Consider the following 22,891-nt stretch of genomic DNA (forward strand, 5'->3'; position numbering starts at 1 on the left):
GTGGAGGTTGTGCAGGGGAGATGCTGGGTGCTGGGGAAGGGGGTGGCACGCTGGGTACAATAGGGGGGATGCTGTGTGCAGGGAGGGGATGCTGGGTGCCTGGCGGGGGGGATGCTGGATGCAATGGGCGGAGAAGCTTGGTGCAGGGGGGGATGTTGTGTGCAGGGGTGCGGGGTACGGGGGTGGACGCTGGGTGCAATGAGGGGGACGCTGGGTGCGAGGGGGCTCTGGGTGCCAGGGGGCGCTCCGCCGCGGTCGCTGCGCTGCGGCGCGGGGCGGGGCGGGGGCGGGCACAGTGACGCGCATCCCGTCGCCCCCCCCGGTCCCTCCCCCCGGCGCGGTCAGCTGAGCCCCGCCGCGCCACCGGAGCCCGCTGCCCCCCCGCCCGCCCCGGCCCGCCCGTTCTTCCCCCCCCTTCCCTCCCGCCGCATCCCTGCGCCCGCCACCCGCAGCCTCGCCCGGCTGTGTGCGTGTGTGTGCCCCCCCCGGATCCTTCCCCAGCTGCTGCGGACCCCCCCGGCACGGCGACATGGCCCCTGTCGGACTCAAGGCTGTGGTGGGAGAAAGTAAGATCCGCGTCCGGCCGCGTTACTTGCGCACCCCGCGGGGGAAAGGGGGGTGAAGCTGCCCAGGCTCCCGCTCCCCTTTTCCGCGGGTGGGGGGATGCAGTGGATGCGCAATACGGAGCCTCGGGGCGGCATCAGCCCCCGGCGGGGGTGGGGGGACGGGACCCCCGTGGGCCAGCGGGCAGGACGTGGGGAAAAGGCGTCCCCACGGTTTGGGGGGGTCGTGGTTTGCAGTCTCCTTCCGGGTTTTATTTATTTATATTTTTTAGGGGTGTGTGTTGAGGCTGTTGGGATTTTTCTGCAGTGCTGAGGGGAGGGGAGGAGAAGGGGGGGGCGGTGGAAAAAGCCGGGGGGGGTAAAGAGGGAAGTGAGAGGTGCTGGAGTCTTCCCCGTATCCGGCTCCGGGCGGGGGGGGGAATTGCCCCATCACACCATAATCAGCAAAACCAACCGGGACCCCCCATGAGGGGGTCTGGGGTCGCGGGGTGGGGGGGGCACAGGGATGTCCGGCAGTGCAGAAATCCCCCCCCGCGCCGCCGCGGTGACAGGCCGGGCGCCTCGGCTTTGTCTGCCGCAAATCCTGCTTTCATGGAGGTTTATTTTTTCAATTTTCCCGGACGTGACTTCGCTTCCCTGATCCCGGGGCAGCCGTGTCCCCCCCTCCAGACCCCTCCCGGACATTTCTGCGCCCTTCGGGGTCGCTATTTTTGGCGGCCGAGCCGCGGGGTGGGGGGAACGGAGCAGCCCCGGCTTCGCTTCCTCCTTCCCCGGCTGTTGCAAGATGATATTTTCAACGTCTTGATGGCGGAGGGGAAGGGGGGGGGGGGTGTTCTCCAAAACGCCCGAGGGTGGGGGGGTGGGGGTCGGCTCCTTTCCCCGTAGCAAAATTAAAGCGAAAAGCTCCACGTTATAGAAAAAAAAAATATATAAATAAACCAAGAGCAGAAAGGGTAGGAAACGGTGGAAACTTCCCCCGGGCTCCCCGCAGCCATGAAAAGCCTTTTTCGTCCCTCCCCGCGCCTCTTGCATGATTTATTTCCGTGGCATCGTCGCCAGCCGGGACCGGATCTCTTTATTTATTTATTTATTTTGGATGGGGGGCGGTTGGTGTGTAATCCGGGGTGGGGGGGGGGGGTACGTGGGTGAAACCCCCGCGGGTGGGTTTGGCTCCGTTGTGCAGCGAAACCTCCCGCCCAGGCTGCAGATGGTGCGGCCGGGGCTGGTGGTGTGATCGGGTGGGTGGTGATGGGAGTGGGGGGGGGATATCCCCCTGGATTCATGTCCCTGCTTCCTTCCCAGTTGTCATCTACCCTGGGGATGGGGGGGGGGGCATGCACCATCCCTATGCCCCTTACCCGCCTCAGCACCCTGGGGTGCTGCATGGGGGGGCGGTTTAGAGCCGGCCAGCTGCAAAATGAAAGGGCAGGGAAACAGCCCGTTGTTTCTGTGCTGCAGGATCAGCTTTGGGGAGGGGGGAGGTTGGCTGTTGTGCTTTGCTGTTTTTTCTTTGGGGGGGGTTGGTCCCCTCGCCTTAGCAGGAGGCAGGGGAGGGGGGCTGGAGCAGCCGCCCACGCACCCCCAGGCAGGGCCACATCCAGTGCCCTCGCTAAAGCGGGGACAGAGACCAGTGCCACTTATTTTCATTCATTGTCTGTGCACTGAAATAGGCTGGGAGAGAGCACACACACACACACACACAGGTTCAAGGCAGCATCATGGAAATCTGGCTCAGTCCTTCCCTTCAGGGTTTAATAACAAACCGCTCTGTTCTTCGCTGAAAAATGTATTCCGGGCTGAAAATGATAACTGGTGACTGGGCATTGATGCTGTAGCAGGGCTATCGGGAAGGTGTGGGTGTCTGGCAGGGGAGAGCAAGGTTTGTGCAGGCAAAATGCTGCAGAGGAGCGAGGGACGGGGCCCTCGGAGGAGCACCCTGCGGGGTCCAGCCCTGCGCTCCCACCCGGCTCGAGCTGCTCTGCAGGCTGCTGTGGGAAGCTCCTGGTCTCGGTGGGCCGGTTCCTTGCCTTGGGATGCTGTTTGCAGCTGGAGCTGCTCCCTCAGAGTTAGGACCCATCCTCAGGGTCCCCAGATCTCCCCCTCCCCTGGCCACCAATGCGGCTAGCACAAGATTTCCCTGGCTGTCCCTCACTGCGCCAGTCTGATTGCAGACAGGGATTCCCCCGAGCTTTACCTGCAGGAGAAGGTGTTTGTTCATAAGGAGCAAGAGGTCCAAGCCTGGGGCTGACCCTGGGGCAGAGCATCTCTGCTGCGCTGCCTCCCGAGGAGGAGGGGAGGGAGGAAGGATGCTGCCGCGTTGCCATGGCTCGCTCTGCCACCCCCCCCTCCGGAGCTGCATTCTGCCCTGGCTTCCTTCCAGACCCGGATTATTCTTGTGACCAGCTGGTGCCATAACAAGGCAGGTTTTGACGGCCCCTGGAGAGGTGGGAGGAGGTGGGCAGGGGGACGAGGTGGGTGAGTGTTGCAGGAGATGGGCAGAACCGGATTGTCACCCCCAGAGCCAGGGGGTGCGTGCTGGGGGGGCTGTCCCTGCGCCTCCTGCAGTCTCCAGCAGCGATGGCTGCATCCCTCCAGGACTCGCTTTCACCTGAGTGCACTCAGCCCTGGAGGCCATGCCTGAGGACCGGGTCCTCCTGGTGTGTTTTCTCCTCCCTCTGTGGTCACCTCCCAGTGAACCCACTGGAGAACCAGTCGCTTTGCTCTGGTTCTGGTTGGAAAAATCTGACCCACATCTGAAGACATACATCCCCAAATCTTCATCTAAACCCCCACCATGTGGACATTCTTCCCATCTTCTTGCCCCAGGACCTCCTTGGATCTTCTCAGGGCAGCCTGCCCCGAGCTGCCCAGCCTGGTCCCCGCTCTCCTGCAGCAGCCTGCAGTGGAGAGGAGGAGGAGGAGGCTGGGTTTACTTCACTGAGCCATCACCAGCGAGGCAAAACGGGCTGTGCTGCAGGGGTGACACCTGTGCAGCGCTTGCCGCCACAGTGGGCTGCTGCAGGACACATAGCCGGAGCACGGGGTGGTGGTACCAGTGCTGGATCTGAAAACCGCTGGACCCCTTCACCTGCAAGAGGAGAGAGACCTCCCAAGGGCTTCCTTTTGCTCGTGTTGCTGTCATGGACAGATTGGTGCAGAGCAGACCCAGGATAAAGGAGCACCGTGCTCACTTCCAGAGACAGCAAGAAAACACCCTTCCCCCAGGACAGCAGCCAATTCTCCATGGAGCATCCCTGTCTATAGAGCCTCCCGCAGAGCAGACCTGTGCCTGGGTGCCTGCCACCGCCACACCGAGGAACCTCATGGTTAAATCCTGCCTGGACAAGGTCTGATGTGCCCTCCGCACCCATGCACAGCACTCAACTGCCCTACTGTGTCACTTGGTGTCCCCATCTGTACCTCTTGAGGGTCCTCCCCTCCCTGGCTGGGTGCTGGGATGCAATGGCTCTGGGACAAGGCTCATGCTGTGCTGCACCTCGGGGGGATAGGGAGGTGGCACAGGCCTCGGGGCACAGCCAGGGACCCTGGAGACCTGCAGCCGGGTGGCTGGTGACTGAGTCACTCAGGCTGCTGGGAGCACCTCCCTGCTGCCACCAACCCTGGGCTGAGGGCACAGGGGGACTTTGGGGGCCAGATGCTGCCCCTCAGGGATGCTCTGAGCCCGTCTCAGAGTACAAGGCTTTTGTGCTACCGCGGAGCCAGGTCTGACAAGCAGAGGAGGAAGAGGAGGCAGCAAAGGGCCAGTGAGCACGTCGCAGGGATGCGCGTCGCATCCTCCTCCCTGCATGGGGGCAGAGCCTTCAGCCTTGCCATGGTCTTGGTGTGCTGGTGCAGTGGCTGGGGGAGGAGGAGAGGGACTCCCATGGGTGATCCAGTCCCTTCCTGGGCATCCCACCCTCCCAGTCTCCTCCTCGGGGACTCCCCAGGGTGGTGCGGTGCTGCCTGCCCCGCAGGTGGGTACAGGAACGGGCCCTTGGCAAAGCCTCTGCTGGGGTCTGTATCACTTGCCCTTTTGGGATCCTGTCACCAGGATCTGTCGCATTTCCAACATCGGCTCTGAGTTGGAAAAGCTCGGAAAAAAATATGTGCAAAATTCAGGATTCACCTTCCCACACAGTGCAGAGCAGTTTCAGTCTCCAAACCACGGTTTACACCAGGTGCTGAGGAAAACTTGCTGGTACGTGGCCATGGAAGGTTACCAAGAATGACAACCCTCACTTTGGCAGGTCTGCATCCACCTACTGGTGTCTGCATGTGCAAGAAGACTGAAAAAGCCACCAAAGTAGAGGACCTAGGCTTTTTCCCTCTTAAAAAAAAAATTATATATATATATATATATATATATGGCCTGGGTTTAATTCCCCTGCACCTCTCAGGAAGAACATCCCAGGAGTGATTTCCTCCCTCTTTCCACAAAATCAACACATTTTATAAAGAGAATCATCATCACATGGCTTTTGGTTGCATGCTGAGAAGCAGATGCTGTGTCCACCAACTCACAGTGCGGGAAGGAACTTGGCTCTGGCGTTTTGGAGAGCGCAGAAATAGATCAGGCTGAAGGTGCGTTAGTTTAGGGGCTTCTACATCATTCACACAAACACGTGAATGTGTACACATGCACGTCAACATGCATGTTGTAGGGTCACAGATGGAGACCATCGGATGGTTTGACGTTGTGCCACCAAGGGAGCGGCAAAGACCATTCAGAGTGGGACCAGACTGGCTGCCCTCCATCCCATCCCATCCCATCCCATCCCATCCCATCCCATCCCATCCCATCCCATCCCATCCCATCCCATCCCCAACATCTGCATGGGCACAGAGGACCAGCCCAGCCTGGATTCCCAGTGAGCTGAGGCTGGAGTGCCCCAATTTGTTGGTGTTTTCCTCCCTTTTGGTTCAAGACCAAGAGAAGAACCAGCTCAGAAAGTCACAGCCACGCGTGTAGGATGGAGTGACTTACCCCTGGGACAGGGTCACCTCCCCTCCAGGACACTGTGACACCCCGTGCGTACCTTCCTGCTGCAAGAAAGCTCTTGGCTCCTCTTGGCACTGAAGCATCACCAGTGTTGGCTGCACCAACCCTGCAGCCACCACCAGCCAGGTCCAGCATCTCTGCTGGGGATGGCAACACCTGGTGGAAGAGGACAAGCGATAGTGAAGGGTGATGCCTTCAAAGGGGACCTGATGTGGTCTGTGGCGCATTGACCCTACCCAGATGAAGCAGCTCTGCTCAACTCCCAGATCCTCGAGCAGACCCACGGGAACCGGGCTGGGAGTGATCCTGCAGGGAAAACCTGTGTGAATTTTACCCCGTTTCTCCAGTGCAGTCAATGAGAGCGACTCGTGGGCATGATCCTGCATCTCATTACCCTTATTTGCTTTTGGGCATGTTATTAAATTTCTAAAGAGTTCAAGACCTTCAGATCTCTGTCCTCCTTCTCTCCAGGCTGTGCAGGTTTGCTCTGGCTTTGGCTGGCGGGTTTAGATACATATATCCTCCATGAGAGCAGTGCAAATAGGAAAAGGAGGAATTAATCACAGGTTACTATGATTACAGTGACTAATCCTTGAAGCTGGAGCCCCAGCAGCAACGCAGGGTTGCGCAGCTCCCCGGAGCAGCACAAATACTGCTCGGCATGGCTTTGACATGTGGCGTGTTCCACCAGGGGACATGAGGGAGATGTGTGATGCTCTGGATGAGAAAATACCAAAGTTCTCCTCATCCAGGGTTGGGGAGGAAAAGATGAAGCTGAACCTGGGCAATTCTGCCCATGCAGGACTTAACGCAGCTGGACGGCACCTGGGCTGCACCAAGAACAGGTTCCTATGTGAGGAACGTGTCCTTCAGAAAGGCTGAGTTCTTCCAGCTGGGCATCCGAAATAATCTAGTGAGAAAAATTGGTGTTCAGGGCATTGGCTGCTGGAGGAGAGATGTTTGAGACTTGCTTGGTTTATGGACACAGGGGTCTCCAGGCTCAAATAATCCTTGAGATGGTTCTTGAGATGGCAGCTGAAGGACGTCAGCTGGGCTTTGCCTCCTATAAATGAAATTATTCCCTATGTCAATGGGATTGACAGCCTTCCTACCATCCTCAGGTTCATAGGGCCTGGTTTAGGATAGGGTAGGGTAGCGTAGGGTAGAATAGAATAGAATAGAATAGAATAGAATAGAATAGAATAGAATAGAATAGAATAGAATAGAATAGAATAGAATAGAATAGAATAGAATAGAATAGAATAGATTTCAGATGGAATGGACCTACAATGATCATGTAATCCAAAAATTTCCTTGGGGACTGCTTGGGGATGGTGCACTGGCACCTAGAGAACCCCGACCAAGGATGTGCAGAGGTAGATAAGTGCTCCACTACATTCAAACGTGGTTGTATCTGTGTAACATTTACACTGTCTTAAGCAATTAGTTAATGAACCGGCAAAAAAGCAGTTGCCAGGCCAACCCAAAGCCAAACATGTTCGTCTTGGAGATGCATCGTGACAGCTTTTTAAGAGAAGTGGGTCTCGAGCAAACCTCCCTGTGAATTTCTGTGGCCCGGCTCTCCAGAGCTGCTCCAGGATTTTGGATCCCAAACCAGAGGACATGTGGGGAGAGCGAAAGGACTGAGCCCTGCCTGTGACAGAGGGAAAAGCCCGTGTTTAGGACCACCTGTAGGACCTTGGGCAATTCTGCTGCCTATCCGTAAAGCATCCATAAAGCAACTCCAGCTTCCCTGACCACTTCAGACCAAGGTGTGCAGCCCATGAAGTCCTGGGATGTGCCCGCAAAGGAGCATTTCTGAGAAGCGGGACTTCGGCCTCTTGCATTGCTCCAGAAGGGACAGGCTTGGCCGTGGGTGCAGCATCCTTCACCCCTCCTAGGGCTCCAGGATGCGGTGGTGGCCAGGACAAGGTTTTACTGCTCTTTCTGCAGCAGGATAACGGGCTTAGAGCATCCCAAAATGATGCACTTGGTCACGGCTTTGTTGGCGCATGCACAAGCGGTGGCAGGGTTGGTCCCTCTTCCCCCAGAACCGGTTGGAGACGTGGGGCTGGTTGCTTTTGCCATGAGCAAGCGAGGCAAAGCTGGCTTGGAGAAAGGCTGCCCGCCCTGCTCAGTGTAAATAACGTGGGCTAAGCCTCTTGGAGTGACGTGTGGGCTCAAGTCCTACTAGGCCACCATGTCACCAGCACCTGGCTTTGCTTGAAAACAATGCAGTGGGTCATTTTCATGCCATGTGTCACCCTGAGAATGAGCCCAACTGCAGGTGGTGGGCTGGGGGAGGTGGTTGCTCTCAACCATGTGATCGTTTTAAACTAAAGGAGGGGAGATTCAGGCTGGACATGAGGAAGAAATTGTTGGCCCTGAGGGTGGTGAGAGCCTGGCCCAGGTTGGCCAGAGAGGTGGTGGATGAACCATCCCTGGAGACATCCCAGGCCAGGCTGGACGGGGCTCTGAGCAACCTGAGCTGGTGAAGATGTCCCTGCTCATGGCAGGGGGGGCACTGGGGGAGCTGGGAAGGTCCCTTCAACACAAACCATCCAGTGATTCTGTGATCTCCATGATTGCACTTTTAGGACCATATTACTCAAGAACACTGGAGGTCTCACTTTTGTAGGTGAGATGTGCTTCCTGTCCACAGGCACTGGTGTTGTCTCTACATTGGGGGAAGTCTCTCTGTATTGTCTGCTCTTGGTAGAAATTGTAATTAAAATTCTTCCATCCTGAAGGAAACAGAAGCAACGTGGTAGGTCCTGGAACCCGGTTTATTTCCAAGATGAAAAGCTCGACTGTGAGCGTCACCCACTGACGTTCAAGCCCAAAAGCTCTGGCTGGCCAGACCATTTGGGGACACGGGCGGCAACATCTGACCTGCTAATGCGGGGACGTGAGAGCTCTGCTTCCCGGGAGGCGTCCGGGCTTGACTTGGGGACCTTGGGGAATGGAAGAGCTGCTGTTTCCCCTGGGAGTCTCTTGCTCATTCTGTAATGTTCCCTGAGTGTGGAATTGGCTCATCCTGGTGCCAGTGGGGACCCACCTCTGACCGGGGCACAGACACCCTAAAACCACAAAGCCCAGAGCAGTCACAGAGCAATCACACTCCGAGGTGCCCAGTTTCTACTCTGGGAGGCCCATCGTGGTGCCAGGATCAGGCCAGGGGACATGACACTTTTGTCACCAGGAGGTTCTCAGCCAGGCAGGTGCTCCTTGCATCGCACACATCCAGCTCAACCCCTACACATGCAAAGGAGCGAGGGAGTCCCCAAAAAGCGAGGCTCTGAGGACAACATGTCACCTGCAGCAGCTGCCACAGCAAGGACAAGCTCCTGGCTGGCCAAGGCTGCATTTTGAGGAGCCCCAAGCCCCTGTCCCCCCACTTGCCGCAGCAAGCAGAGGGTGCTGGGAGCACCATGGGAGCCTTTGCACTGACAGCACCTTCCCCAGGCACCAGGATGCTTATTCCCAGCCTCCTTCCATCCTTCTCTCCTTCCACCCTTCCTTGCTCTCCCAGCCCCGGAGCAAAGCCGTATTTTCATGGCAGGGCAGGATTTCTTTCTGGCTGCTCACAGACCTGGACCCTTCTCCACCAGTATCGCTGCCTGGCACTGGTGCAGCGGCACCCACCGCGCTTTAGTCCCATGGTTTGGGATGGAGGTTGTGGGGTGGAGGTTGTGGGTGTGGGATGGAGGGCGCCTGCGTTCTGCCTTGTAAACAGCACAGTTATTCCTGGATCCTTGATCCGGGGAAGGAGCCAAATGTGAGTAATGAAAGGAGGAGGAGGAGAGTTGTGCTGGCATCCTGCCATCCTGGCCCCACACAGGACCAGAGAACAGGACCAGGGATGTGCTGTTAGGGTTAGGAAAACAATTCCTGGTTCAGCTTTTTGCACGTGGGTGACCTGGTTTCGGGTGGGCAGCACACAGGGGTGCAGGCAGCATCCTTCCCCCTCCAGCAGCACCCCGCCAATGCACTCGGGGTACAGACCCAACCCCACTCACCCTCCATCCCCTCTCCGTGGCCCGGAGATGCCCCACACCCGTTTTACTGATGGAGAGGCCAAGGGATGTGACCCAGGGCAGGCAGGACCAGCAGTTCATGGCCAGCATCCTTCTGGGCTCCCCAAGGAGATGGATGTGCAGTGGCGGGAAATTTAGGTCCCAAACTGCTGCGTGTAAACCCAGATCGAGGTTTACCTGGGGGACTGGTACCCATAGGGTCACTGCCACGGGGGAAGGGTCCCAAGGCTGGGCCAGGAAGGGTGAAATCCTCACTACCATCTCCCCACACCTCTGCCTTTTCTGATCTAGAAACATCTCTAAATTGGGTTTTAATTGGGCATTTCCATCCCAGTCCCTGGAATCAGAGAGTTGGAGCAAAACCCTCCCGGGGTGGACACGGACTCTTCCCCTCAGGCTCAGCGGGGCAGTTCCCAGCATGTCCCTGCTCTGCGAGGGGTGGTGCTTCATACACTGGGGTAAAACGGGGACCTTTGGGGTCTTGGGAACACCTCATGTCCCCCAACACAGATGTTTCGGCAGCACGTTGGTCTGGCAGGAGGACACGTCCCTATTCAAGGCTTGAAACCCCCTCCCTGCAACCGAGCCCCAAAAGGTGACGTCCCCGTCCCGCTGCTGGGGCCACCTCCTTGCATGGCCTTAACCTGCACCCCATGGGGAGCAGCCCCACAGCCTGGCCTGGGGTGTCTGTGCCTGGGAATATGGGTGCAGGGTGTCCCCAGCCCTGGGGGCCCTGGGGCACAGGGGGACCCTCAGGTGCTGCTGTCCCGGCTGGTTGCATAAGCCCAGCAGCTGCGGGAGGCGAAATGAGATTGCGGGGGATTACAAGGAACAGGCTCAGGCCACTGGGTTCTTGTTTCTAAAAGGAGCTCTTAAGCTGCTGTTGTTTTCCTTTGGATTAGGGATGAGACATGTGGGGTGGCCCCCAGCTCCCCAGAGGGACCCCCCAACCCTCTGCCAGCCCATGGCTCCTCACTGGCACAGGCCCCGTCCGTTAGTGCCAAACATGAGAGAAAAACGGGGCTGGGGGGTGACCACCCCTCCCTGGGTACCCCAAAACCCCCCATCTCCTCCCCACATCCCAGGAGAGGCACTGGGGGAGCAGGGCTGGCTGTGACCCCACACATGGGGGTTCAGTGACCCCACTGCTGCCAGTGGGCCCCAGGGTGTTACGGGGGGGAACTTGGGGTGCTCACAGCCCCCCCCTGTACTCCTTCTCTTGCAGAGATTATGCATGATGTGATCCGGAAAGTGAAGAAGAAGGGCGAATGGAAGGTAAGCGCCAAACCCTGGGGGGGTCAAGAGCCGAGGAGGGTGATGGGAAGGAAGCAGAGCAGGGGGTGGGGTGGGCAGGGAGTCCCCAGAGCAGGCAGGGGGGTGGGAAGGGCAGTTCCCAGCTGTGCCCCCTGCTCACAGCCCCTCTGCGCAGGTGCTGGTGGTGGACCAGCTCAGCATGCGGATGCTCTCCTCCTGCTGCAAGATGACCGACATCATGACCGAGGGCATCACCAGTGAGTACCGGCTCCCAGCCACCTCTCCCAAACCTCCCAAACCTGTGGGAAGGGCAAAACCAGGGGACCCGCAAAGGCACCTCCAGGCTGGCAGGAGCCAGTCGAGGCAGCGGCGTGGCCCCCCCCAGCCCCGTCCCATGTGGGATGGAGATGAGCTGCCTCCCATCACTCATGGCCAACTGTCTTGGAGCCGGGTTGATGTTTCACAGCCTCCCTCCTTGGCTGCGGGGGCTGGAGGAGCCTGAACGCCTTGTTTCCTGGCTGTATCTCAGTCCAAGGAGGAGGAGACAAGGTGTAATTTTATGTCAGCCCCATAAATAGCTCCCTGCAGCACCTGGGAAGGAGAAGGAAACCCCAGACAGTGCACTGGGAGGTGTTGGGGTGGTGGGGGTTTGCCCCAGCCCGGGTACCACCAGAGCATCACCCCAGCGTGGTACCCTCCCGTGCAGGGATGTGAGAATAAACCAATAAACCAAAAACCGAATCCACTAGCCCCCAGGACCTGCCAGGCACCCCCACACACACCCCAATGGGGCGCCACAGGGATGGGACAAGCTGGGGACATTCCCTGTCCCAGCTCCTGGTGGGCAAGGTGAGTGATTGGGGATGTTTTGGATGTGGAGGGGTTGGCAGGGCTGGTCCGGTGCTGCCGTGGGGTACCTGACACCCAACGTGTCCCTGCCTGCACCTGTCCCTGCCATGGCCCCTGTTTTCTCCCCCAGTTGTTGAAGACATCAACAAGCGCCGGGAGCCGCTGCCCAGCCTGGAGGCCGTTTATCTCATCACCCCTTCTGAGAAGGTGAACATGGAGGGGTGCAGGGGCCTTTGGCGGGGGGATGCCCATGCTGGGATGGCCATCTGCGCCCCTGGGCAGCATCTCGGCCCCAGCAAGGCTGGGGGTGCAGAGGGGCAGAGTGTCCCCTGCACCAAGAGGGGGTACATTGGGTGACCCTGTTGAGATGCCCCCAGTGCCACCGTCCCCAGCCCAGGCGATCCCTTCTCTCTTGCAGTCCATCCACTCCCTCATCAACGACTTCAAGGATCCCCCCACCTCCAAGTACCGAGCTGCCCATGTCTTCTTCACTGACTGTGAGTACTGGGGGTCACGGCTCCCACCCTATTGCACCCTGGAACCCCAGCTCCCCCCATACACCTCCTGGGCCAGAGAGAAGGAGCAGGAGCAAACTGTGGGGTGGCAGCCCCATCCTGCCCATGGCACTGAGCGTCTCCGAGTGCAGATGGGTGATTTTCATCACCAAATGGATGGCTGGATCTCAGGACCCCGGGGCAGGCCACAGACAGCCAGGCCTCCTCCAAGACAGAAATGGGGGGCATGGAAAGTCCCTATCCCTAAAATACATCCGAGTGTGGATGGAGGGATGCTGGGATGCTGAGCGCTACCCTCCTCCTCCTCCCCTTGCAGCCTGCCCTGACGCCCTCTTCAACGAGCTGGTGAAATCCCGTGCTGCCAAGGTCATCAAAACCCTGACGGAGATCAACATCGCCTTCCTCCCCTCCGAGTCCCAGGTGAGGCCGGGGTGGGACCGTCCCTGCTGGGGTGGTCTGGGGATGGGGCAGTTGGGGGATGCTCCAGGTTCCTTCTCCAGCCCGTTGGGGTTTGTGTAGGAGCCCCTGAAGCCGCCACGCACCCCTCTGTCCCAGCCGGCTCCCCACCTCCCACTCCGCTCTTTCTCCCTGTCTCCTTTGATTACTTCTCGGGGCTGATGTGCTTGGGGGGTATTTAGCAGGTGCTGGGCCTTGGCTGGCTCTACGCCCCCCCAGCACAGCCCCCAGCCAGGGGACAAGGGGGACAGGGAGGGACAGATGGTGTGGGACCTGCTTGGTGCTGTTAACTCTTTGAGCTGCAGCATTTCTGGGGAGGTGACTTCTTGGCATCCCCACACATAGCCACATTGGCTTCTGGTCTTTACTGGTGGCATGGCCAGGAAGCAGCAGGTCCCCACTTGTCCCCAGGTCTCTGCTTCCCTGCCTGGGAGCAGGTGACTGCTGTGGGCAGGGGCTGGGGGGGGCTCCTGCCTTCTCTGCTCATCCTGGGTGGCCACACGTGGGTAGGGAGCATGCCATGGAGCCAGAGCTGGCAGACCAAAGCCCAAGAGTTGCTCTGAGCATCATTGAGATCCAGCTGGGAGTTAAATCCTGTTTCCAAAGCCACCAGGGTGTCCTGCGGGGCCGCTCTCCTCTGGACACCCCGCCTCTAACCTCCCTCCTGCTGCACCTCCCAGGTTTATTCCCTGGATTCGGCCGACTCCTTCCAAAGCTTTTACAGCCCCCACAAGGCCCAGATGAAGAACCCGATCCTGGAGCGGCTGGCGGAGCAGATCGCCACGCTGTGCGCCACGCTGAAGGAGTACCCGGCTGTGCGGTACCGGGGGTAAGGGCACCCCGGGACCGGCCATCCCCCCACAGCACGGCAGGGCTGGGGCGATGCTGAGCATGGAGGAAATGGCCTCAAGTTGTGCCAGGGGAGGTCAAGGTTGGATCTTGGGAACAATTTCCTCCCCAAAGGGCTGTGGGGCATTGGAACAGGTTGCCCAGGGCAGTGCTGGAGTCACCATCCCTGGAGGGTTGGACAGACGGACATGAGGTTCTCAGGGACATGAGGCAGCGCCAGCGGTGAGGGAACGGCTGGATTTAGTGATCTTGAGGGTATTTTCCAACCAAAATGATTCTGTGAGGCCATGCTGTGTCCTGTGTGGGTGTGGGGATGAAGGAGAGGGTGGGGTGGACAGACACCTGCACTCAGTGTAAAAACAGACTTGAAAATGCTCTGGAGAGGTGGGTGGGGGTTGGGACCCTGAAATCCAAGTGGCACCAAGGCAAAGCAGAGCATGGCAAAGAGAGGTGGAAATGGGTAACAAAAGCTGCTTAGGTGCCTCCTCTCCCATGAGCCAAGGATGCTGCACAGGGAAACAGCAGCTCCTCCCCATCCCGTGCTGGTGAGAGCCACCCAGGGAGCTCACCCCTCCCTCTGCGTCCCCCAGGGACTACAAGGACAACGCGATGCTGGCGCAGCTCATCCAGGACAAGCTGGATGCCTACAAGGCTGATGACCCCACCATGGGTGAGGTGAGTGGGGACGGCATCGCAGCCCTTTGGGGGATGCTGGGGTGGTGCTCCAGTCCTCAAGCCCCACTTGAGCTCAGCCATGCAGCAGTTGCAGACCCCAAGTGGGGACCCCGAAATGGCCCTGGCTTTCCCCAAGCGCATATGGGGCTGGAGGGGTTCCCAGCCCTGCTGTTGATGCCCCACCCTGGCTCTGCAGGGTCCGGACAAGGCTCGTTCCCAGCTTCTCATCCTGGACCGTGGCTTCGACCCTGCGTCCCCAGTGCTGCACGAACTGACCTTCCAGGCCATGAGCTACGACCTGCTACCCATCGAGAACGATGTCTATAAGTGAGTGCAGTGCTGCTGTCCCTCCATGACCCCCCCGAGCAGGATTTGGAAGCTCAGCCATGAAGCCTGAGCCTCAGCATCCCTCCATCCATCACAAGTCATCGGGTGGGAGAAACCACTCCTGGCTGCAGCCTGGCAGGTGTGATGGGCAGGACTGATGCCCCATCCCTGGAGACATCCCAGGCCAGGCTGGACGGGGCTCTGAGCAACCTGAGCTGGTGAAGGTGTCCCTGCTCATGGCAGGGGTGGGACTTGATGAGCTTGGAAGGTCCCTTCAACCCAAACCATTCTGTGATTCTATGAAAAGGGGCTTTCCCAGCCCTCCCATCATTTGGCAGTTGAAGGGGTACAAGAAGGCAAGATGTGAAACACAGTTGAAATAATGTCACCTCACTGCTGGCAGAGCTAAGAATAATGTTGCCCCATGTCCCCTCAGCTTACCTAGAGCCCCCACAGTGAGGGGACCATGTGCCCCCGAGCCCTGTCCCCGCTGTGACACTCCTGCCCTCTCCCCAGGTACGAGACGAGCGGCATCGGGGAAGCCCGGATCAAAGAGGTTCTCCTGGATGAGGATGATGACCTGTGGGTCACCTTGCGCCACAAACACATCGCCGAGGTGTCCCAGTGAGTGTCTCTGCGGATGGTTTGCTGGCTACGTGGGACATCGGCATTGCCACCCACTCTGCTGCTCAGGGTCCCCTCCCAACTGACGCTGTGTTTTCCTGTCCCCAGGGAGGTGACCCGGTCCCTGAAGGAGTTTTCTTCGAGCAAGAGGATGAACACAGGCGATAAGGTGACCTGACTGTGCCTGCCGAGCAGGTGACGGGCGCCTGGGGGCTCGGCCGTGTGCTGGCACATGGTGGGGTCTCCTGGGGACATCCAATGGGGACCTCTGTAAAGGGACAAGGGTGCTCAGGTCCCTGACAGCAGGCGAAGGCTGTGGGGTGGCAGCTGGGGAAATGGGGTGCCTTGGGAGTGCCCTAACCCTAACCCACAAGGTGGCAAGTGTGCTTGCCCCCACCATGGCGTCTGTGCCCCCCAGCAGCCTTTGTCCCCAGCCCATTCCCATCCTGAGAGCCCCTGAGCCAGTGGTAGTGAGGGTACCTTGGTGAAAATTGGGTGTAAAAATGGCCAGAAGCTGAAAGCACCACCTCAGCCTCAGCCAAGTGCCCAAGGGTCCTGGAGGAAGGTCCTGGGCGGGGTTTCTCCCCTCGATATTCTGATGTGTAGAGCTGCAGACCCCTCCCTGCCCCACAGACCTGGCAATGCCACAACTGGTGTTACCAAACCCCCGCGAGGGGCTCTCACAGGGACAGAAGTCCTTAGTCATCCCCTCCCTTCTCATGGTCCCTAAGTCCCTGAGAGTGACAATGTCTCCTTCCATTGCAGACCACCATGAGGGACCTGTCCCAGATGCTGAAGAAGATGCCACAGTACCAGAAGGAGCTCAGCAAGGTATAAGGTGGGGGGATGCCCTTGCAGAGCCCACCTGGGGAGCAGGCGATGGCAGCTGCTCTGGAGGGTCCCCAGGCGGTGGCACAGGGACCTTGGGCTGCCACCAGCCCTGCCAGTGTAACCACATGGCTTGTGTGTCCCCAGTACTCGACCCACCTGCACCTGGCCGAGGACTGCATGAAGCACTACCAGGGCACGGTGGACAAGCTCTGCCGAGTTGAACAGGTACCGGCTCTCCCAGACCCACATCCGCACGGGGACAAACTGGGACCACCAGCTCCTGCCCCACAGCTCAGCATGGAGCCGTGGGGTAACGAGTACGTGTGTTCTCTGCAGGACCTGGCCATGGGCACCGATGCTGAAGGCGAGAAGATCAAGGACCCCATGAGGGCCATTGTCCCCATCCTGCTGGATGGGAACGTCAGCACCTATGACAAGATCCGCATCATCTTGCTCTACATCTTCCTGAAGAACGGTGAGGAGGAGAGCTGGGCAGTGCTGGGTGAGACGTGCAGGCAGCTCTGGGTGACAAACAGCTCAGGGTTTGGCCAAGATAAGTGAGAGGGAAAAGCTCAACCCTGTCCCCACAACCACCACAAAGCCAGGTGTCCTAAGGTGACAATGGAGCAATCATGTCCCCACAGGAGGCATTTCTCAGGAGGATACCATCTCCCCATTGCATTTCCAGGTATCACTGAGGAGAACCTGAACAAGCTGATCCAGCACGCTCAGATCCCAGCAGAGGACAGCGAGATCATCACCAACATGGCCCACCTCGGGGTGCCCATCATCACAGACGTGAGTGCCCATCCCCAGCTTCCCACGGCCCGCCTCACCCCTCGAAAGGACCATGTCACCTATGGGAACTGCGTACTCCCTGAGATGCCCCCATCTCCCCTCTGGGGTGTCCCCGGTCCCACAGCTGGAGCCCCCGTGTCTCAAGGTGTCCCCATCCATCTTCTCCCCAGTCCACCCTGCGCCGCCGGAGCAAGCCGGAGCGGAAGGAGCGTATCAGCGAGCAAACCTACCAGCTCTCCCGATGGACCCCGGTCATCAAGGACATCATGGAGGTGAGCCAGCACGCACGGGGACAGGGGACAGAGCAGGGACCCCAGCACCGCCCAGGAAGGGACCTGTGGAGAGCTGGGGGCTGCCAGCCCAAACCTGGCACCTCTGCCCAACACGTGCCCTCCAGGCTGCTCGCTGCCTGTCATTGAAACAAGGGTGGGATGTTTTGGCAGCTTTTCCTGTTCTGCATGCGCACACTGGCGCCAGGTGGGATGCACGGCATCCCCGCGGTACAAAATGCAGTAACAAGCTGGTTGCTCCTTGTGACATGATGGACATGGCTGAGTGGCCTTGTCACAGCATCACCCATGTCCCAGCTGAGCTGGGGGACAGGCACGGTGCCATTCACTGCTGCCTGTGCCTGCGGGAGCTGCCTCTGAGCTCTGTGCTCAGGTAGCACTGGGCAGAGCCAGAAAGTGTTTTCTCCAGGCACTGCCATCCTCCCGACCCACTCTGTCCTGGTCACCCCTTGGCTGGAGCAGCCTCTTGGGGTTCACCCAGAGCCCCGGAGCTGGGGAGGTCCCAGGCACCAAAACTACTCCCAAACACAGACATTTCCCACCTGCTCAGACAGACAGACCCTGGAGTCACATTTTGGGGAGCAGCTCATGGCCACCTGCTCCCAGGCACTGATGACAAGCAGAGCCCCAGCTCTCTCGATTTCCAAAAGCACACATAACACCAGCTCCCACTTTTGTCTACCACAGCCCATGTAAACCCTCACCGGGGTGGCTCCATGCCCAGGGCACCCCTAAACCTCCTCCCCAGGACCAGAGGGGACCATACAGAGCAACAACATCTCACACTATGGTATCAACCCTCCACCACTGAAAAAAGCAAAGAGCATGTCCCTTACCCCAGGGGTGGCTCTCAGATGTGAAGCCTCCAGCTCAGTGCATGCTCCTGAGCTTCCCAGAAAAATCACTGCACCCTGGCCACCCCTTACCCTACCTCCCCTGACACCCCCAAACTCGGGGTGAACCTCCCCTGTCCCCCCATGCTGCAGCCCCCTGCCCCACAGCCGTATTGCACTGCCGTCCTTCCCCCAAGTGCATCCCCTTACACGAACACAGCCACATTGTTCTGGAAAGCAAGGCGATGCAAATATATGCAAATGAATCCTGACCCAATTGGGCCAGTCCTTCTGGGCAGGGGGGCTGGGGGCTGTGCCTGGCTCCTCGCTGACCCCGATGGGGACTCTCTGCCCGCAGGACGCCATCGATGACAAGCTGGACACCAAGCACTACCCGTACATCTCCACCCGTTCCTCTGCCTCCTTCAGCACCACCGCTGTCAGGTGCGTCCCCCCGCCCTCCCCTATACATCGGCACCTATAGCACCATGAGCATCCACCCCTCGCTTGCCTGGAGGGGCTGTATCCATCAGCAGGTCTGTGAGCTGCTCTGCCCTCATTTAGGCATTCCGTGCCTCAGTTTCCCTACCTGTAACAGCTGGCTGGAAAGCTGGACTTAACCTGCTCCAGCAGCAGTTCGGAAGCTGATTAATGTGTGGTTTTAGTTAAGATGTGAACTCAGTGCGTAGTTTGTTGGTGAGCATTCTCCTTCCTCTCCTTCATCCCTCTCCTCTCCCTCTCCAGCGCTCGCTATGGCCACTGGCACAAGAACAAGGCCCCTGGCGAGTACCGAAGCGGCCCCCGCCTCATCATCTTCATCCTGGGCGGTGTCAGCATGAACGAGATGCGCTGCGCCTACGAGGTGACACAAGCCAGCGGCAAGTGGGAAGTGCTAATAGGTGAGTGAGCGGGAGCCGGGCCGGACCCTGCGCCCCATCGCGTGGCTGCTCATCCCACGCTCGCTCCTCCATCCTGCAAACTCCCGGCTCCAGATGGGTGTGGGAGCAGGAGCTCTGTGGAAAGGTCTTCTCCTGCCGCCCAGTGTCACCTCTGTGTCCCTGCTCCCCAGGGACAGGGCATGTCCCTCCATCAATCGCCATTTTTGCTCCCATATTTCCTCTCCCTGTCTGGTTTTCTTCAGGCAGAACTGGGTGAAAGAAGGGAGTTTTGCATCTTGAATCGCTCGTGTTGCACCCTCATCTTTGGGGTCATTTCAGGGAGAAAAAATAAAGAGCCGTGCAACGCTGCACAGCAACCACAGTATGCGCTGTGCGTGCAACAGGAGATGCATTTTCTTGTTGCACATGTGCTGCACGTCCTGTTGCATTGTGTGTGCAACTAGACGTGTTGTGTGCTCAATCTCAGCACCCTAAAGAGCTGTGTGGGACATGATGGAAGCCCTGCCAGATGTTAGCAAGGAGCTTTTAGCTCCACTGAAATTCCCCTGGGGAAGCACAGCTGGATACACACCTTGTAGGGCAGGGGCAGGAGCCCCTCAATGTCTCATCTGATCCCTGGATTCTCTCTTGAGGCAGCTGTCAGAGCCTCTTGCCAGCATCTCACCTACTCCTTGTGTTCCCCTGGGAGCAGCAGCCCCTTCTCCATCACCTCCTGCTGCCCCCAAATGTGTGTCCCCCCCACCAGACCCACCACCACCCCCCAGCTCCATCCCGCCTCTTGCCCATCTCATCCTGCATCTCTCCGGGGACCATCCCCTGCATGTGCCTGCAATGCTCCGGGTGGCAACCGCGTCCTTCCTCACCCCCAAAAAAAGGTGGTGGGGGGGTCTTGGCGCAGCCGTCAGCCCCGCTCTGTTCTCCCGCAGGTTCTACTCACATTCTCACTCCCACCAAATTTCTCATGGACCTGAGGCACCCCGACTTCAGGGACTCTACTAGGGTGTCATTTGAGGATCAGGCTCCAGCAATGGAGTGAGCCAAAGAAACCAAGTAAAGGCAGCTTACTAATGAAAAAAAGAAACTCTTCCTCCCCGAAGGGTTTTCTTTGATTCTTCTGTTCCTCCTTTCTTTAATTATTGTTTTGGGTTTCGTTTCCGTTTGGTTCTCTGATAAGAAAATGCTTGCGGTTCCTCCTACCAGGTGGAAAAGCATCCAGCGCCGCTCCATCATCCCTCTGCCATGTCTCTTGGCCGGACCTGGCCGGCTCCTTCATGCCATGAGTTCCCCCTTGACAGGGCCAGAGGGGCCAGGGCCGGCGGGTCGGGGTCCTGCCTGCCCGGTGAAGGTGTCCCGGGATCCGTGGGCAGCAGCGGGCGCAGCCCCGGCGCTTGTCCCAGCTCTGGCCCCTCCATGTCCCCTATGGCAAAGTCTGGGTCCCCCAGCCTGGGGTGTGGTGGGGCTGAAATCCTGAGTCGATGGGTAACAAAAATGGTCTGAGGCTGGAACAGCTCTGCTGGGGGGACAGGCTGAGAGAAAGAGAGCTCCAGGGAGACCTTATTGCAGCCTTTCTGTGCTTAAAAGGGATGGATGAGAAATACGGGGACAGACTTTTCAGCAGGGCCTGTTCTGATAGGACAAGAGGTGATGGTTTTAAACTAAAGGAGGGGAGATTCAGGCTGGACATGAGGAAGAAATTGTTGTCCCTGAGGGTGGTGAGAGCCTGGCCCAGGTTGGCCAGAGAGGTGGTGGATGAACCATCCCTGGAGACATCCCAGGCCAGGCTGGACGGGGCTCTGAGCACCCTGAGCTGGTGAAGATGTCCCTGCTCATGGCTGGGGTTGGAACTAGATGATCTATAAGGTCCTTTCCAACCCAAACCATTCTGTGATTCTACAACTCCCTGCCTTACTAGGGTGCCTTCACACTTCCTTCATTAAGCTCCAACCCAAACTATTCTATGGTTCTGATTCTATGACCTGTGGAGGGTCCCTCCCTGCCCGCCCGCTGCCTGCTCCCTGCCTGCACCTCTTGCCTTCTCACCCCGGTGGCTTTTTGGCCACCCCAACAAGCCCAGGAGCCACCCCACGGACCAGGCACCTCCCAGCTCCACCCATCCCCTTCATTCCTTCATGTCTCCTTTTCCGTTCCTTTCCTGTTATCCGCCCCCTCCTCCCCCAGCCTCCCCCCACCCCACAGCCGTACATTTCCTCGCAAGCATTTCCACGGCGCGCGGGGCCATCGCCGCAGGTAAGGCCTCGCCGGGGGGGACCGGGGACAGCGGGGACAGCGGCCGGGGCACAATGGGGAGGGGTCTCAAAACCATCACTGATGTTCCCCCCTCCTTTTCCTCTACCCCCGCAGGGTCCACACACATCCTCACCCCACAGAAACTGCTGGACACGCTGAAGAAACTCAATAAAACAGAGGAAGAAAGCAGCAGTTAAAAGGAAACGCCGCCACCGACTCGATGCTGAATTCACCCCCTCGCCGGGCGCGCAGCCCCGGGTGCGACCCCCCCGCACCCCCCAGCCCGGCCCCGCTTTCTTGTGTTGACCCCCCCGCCCCTCCCGCCGCCTTCCCCATCTCATTTTATCCACAGGGAGGGGACAACAGCCAAAACCAAAATATATATATATATATTAAGAAAACCGATGCATTGTGTTTAAAAGAGGAAAAGGAAAGAATATCAATATATTTGTAGCTGCAGCTATCTGAAGCACCCAGGAGCGCATTGCTGAATAACCCATCTGCCCATTGCTAGCGAATGATGGTGACAAAAAAAACAACCCGAAAAATACCATTGTCCAAAAGTTTCGCTCCTCATTGGGGTCATGTATGGATGAACGTATGGACACGCCACCATCACTCCGGCCTCTGCTTTGGGGGGGTCCCCGCCACCATCGCCTGCCCCTTGCCTTTTGGGGTGGCAGGTGCTCCCACCAGATGTGCACGCCAACATCTGGCCTGGGGCGGGGAGGGGCTGCACCCAGGATGCTTCACGCTGCGGCAATTCCCATGCGAAAAAGGGACCAAAACGGTCAAAACCTGGAGACGGGGCCCATTTGCTCGCACGGCCCCACCCCCCCCCTTCCCCAGGTGCTCCTTAGAATGCATATATACATATATATATAAAATAAAAGTTTAATTTATATCTATCCCTCTCCATCCCACGGCAGCTCGGCCCCCCCGCGCCCGGCTCCGCTCGTGTCGTCCCGTGGTGAAGCGTTTCTGAGCGTGCTGTCGCCCCGAGACCCCCCCCCGGACTCTGTGTATATTAATGACTGTGTCTTGTGATGTTCTTACAAGCTTGGTGTATAGTGATTTAACCAAACCTCTGATTTTAGTTCTTTTGGTGTTTGTTTTTTTTTTTTATTATTATTTTTACACCCCAGGATTGCCCCCCCCCACCCTCCCCTGCCATTAGGTGCACTGCAATATTTTGGGGTCCATTGTTTTGTTCTCTCCCTCTGAAGGCTGTGACCCCCCTTTTCCTTCCTCCAGATCTCTTTCTTGCCTCGTTGGTGGTTAAGCCCCCCCTCTTCCCTACCCGTCTGTTCCTTGCCCATAAAGTTAAATATATATTTTTAGGGCAAAGGCTGTATCATTGCACTGATATTTGTTGATTCCCTCTTGGTCCTCCCACCCCGTTTGAGTTCCTTCTCGGTTTAGCAATGCAAATGCTTCAGGTTCTTGTATGTTGGACATTATCGTTTGGTTATTATTTTTTTTTTCTGTTACAGTTATTTATATAAAAAATAATTTATCAAAAAGGAAAACTATAAAAAAAAAACCAACAATCTAGTCTGTCTTGGAACTTGTTTACCTTGAAATTACTGGAATCTAAATGTTTGAAAGTGTTGAAGCACAAACGTATCATCTCTGTATATCTGTTCTTCTGTACTAAAGCACTCGAGTGATTCAATAAAAGCGATTTCCATCCCTAGTGCAACCGGGGCTCTGCTGTGCCGCTTGCTTGGGGCCAGGAGAGGGGAAATGTTCTCACCAAGCCCCCAAAATGCCTCCCTGGGAGAGATCCTGGTGCGGCGATGCTAAAACACACCCGAGAAATGGCTTTGGAAAGGAAGAAAAACC

General features: G+C 58.0%; 1 protein-coding gene across 2 annotated transcripts; it reads left to right on the forward strand.

Moving 5' to 3' along the window:
* Positions 1-350: 350 nt before the first annotated feature.
* LOC309447358 (syntaxin-binding protein 1) lies at positions 351-22,748 on the forward strand. 2 transcript variants are annotated; one of them, XM_082067878.1, is made up of 20 exons: positions 351-566; positions 10,825-10,874; positions 11,029-11,110; positions 11,833-11,909; positions 12,121-12,199; positions 12,534-12,637; positions 13,354-13,502; positions 14,113-14,197; positions 14,394-14,524; positions 15,041-15,148; positions 15,257-15,317; positions 15,914-15,979; positions 16,124-16,204; positions 16,316-16,454; positions 16,668-16,777; positions 16,948-17,049; positions 18,259-18,344; positions 18,645-18,799; positions 19,726-21,046; positions 21,161-22,748. In XM_082067878.1, the coding sequence occupies exons 1-19, from the start codon at positions 530-532 to the stop codon at positions 19,833-19,835; spliced, it is 1,812 nt and encodes a 603-aa protein (XP_081924004.1). In that variant the 5' UTR covers positions 351-529; the 3' UTR covers positions 19,836-21,046; positions 21,161-22,748. The 2 variants fall into 2 exon arrangements, with proteins under 2 accessions (XP_081924004.1, XP_081924005.1); XM_082067879.1 differs by lacking the exon at positions 19,726-21,046.
* Positions 22,749-22,891: the final 143 nt, after the last annotated feature.

This window comes from Streptopelia decaocto (genome assembly GCF_964273445.1).
Source record: "Streptopelia decaocto genome assembly, chromosome: 17".
Classification (NCBI taxonomy): Eukaryota; Metazoa; Chordata; class Aves; order Columbiformes; family Columbidae; genus Streptopelia; species Streptopelia decaocto.

Excerpts from the sequence above, each read along its gene's own strand:
- LOC309447358 (XM_082067878.1), top strand. The coding sequence starts at position 530 with ATGGCCCCTGTCGGACTCAAGGCTGTGGTGGGAGAAA. Across the intron at positions 16,778-16,947 it reads GGGTGCCCATCATCACAGAC|TCCACCCTGCGCCGCCGGAG; the intron begins GTGAGTGCCCAT and ends TCTTCTCCCCAG. Across the intron at positions 18,345-18,644 it reads TTCAGCACCACCGCTGTCAG|CGCTCGCTATGGCCACTGGC; the intron begins GTGCGTCCCCCC and ends CTCCCTCTCCAG.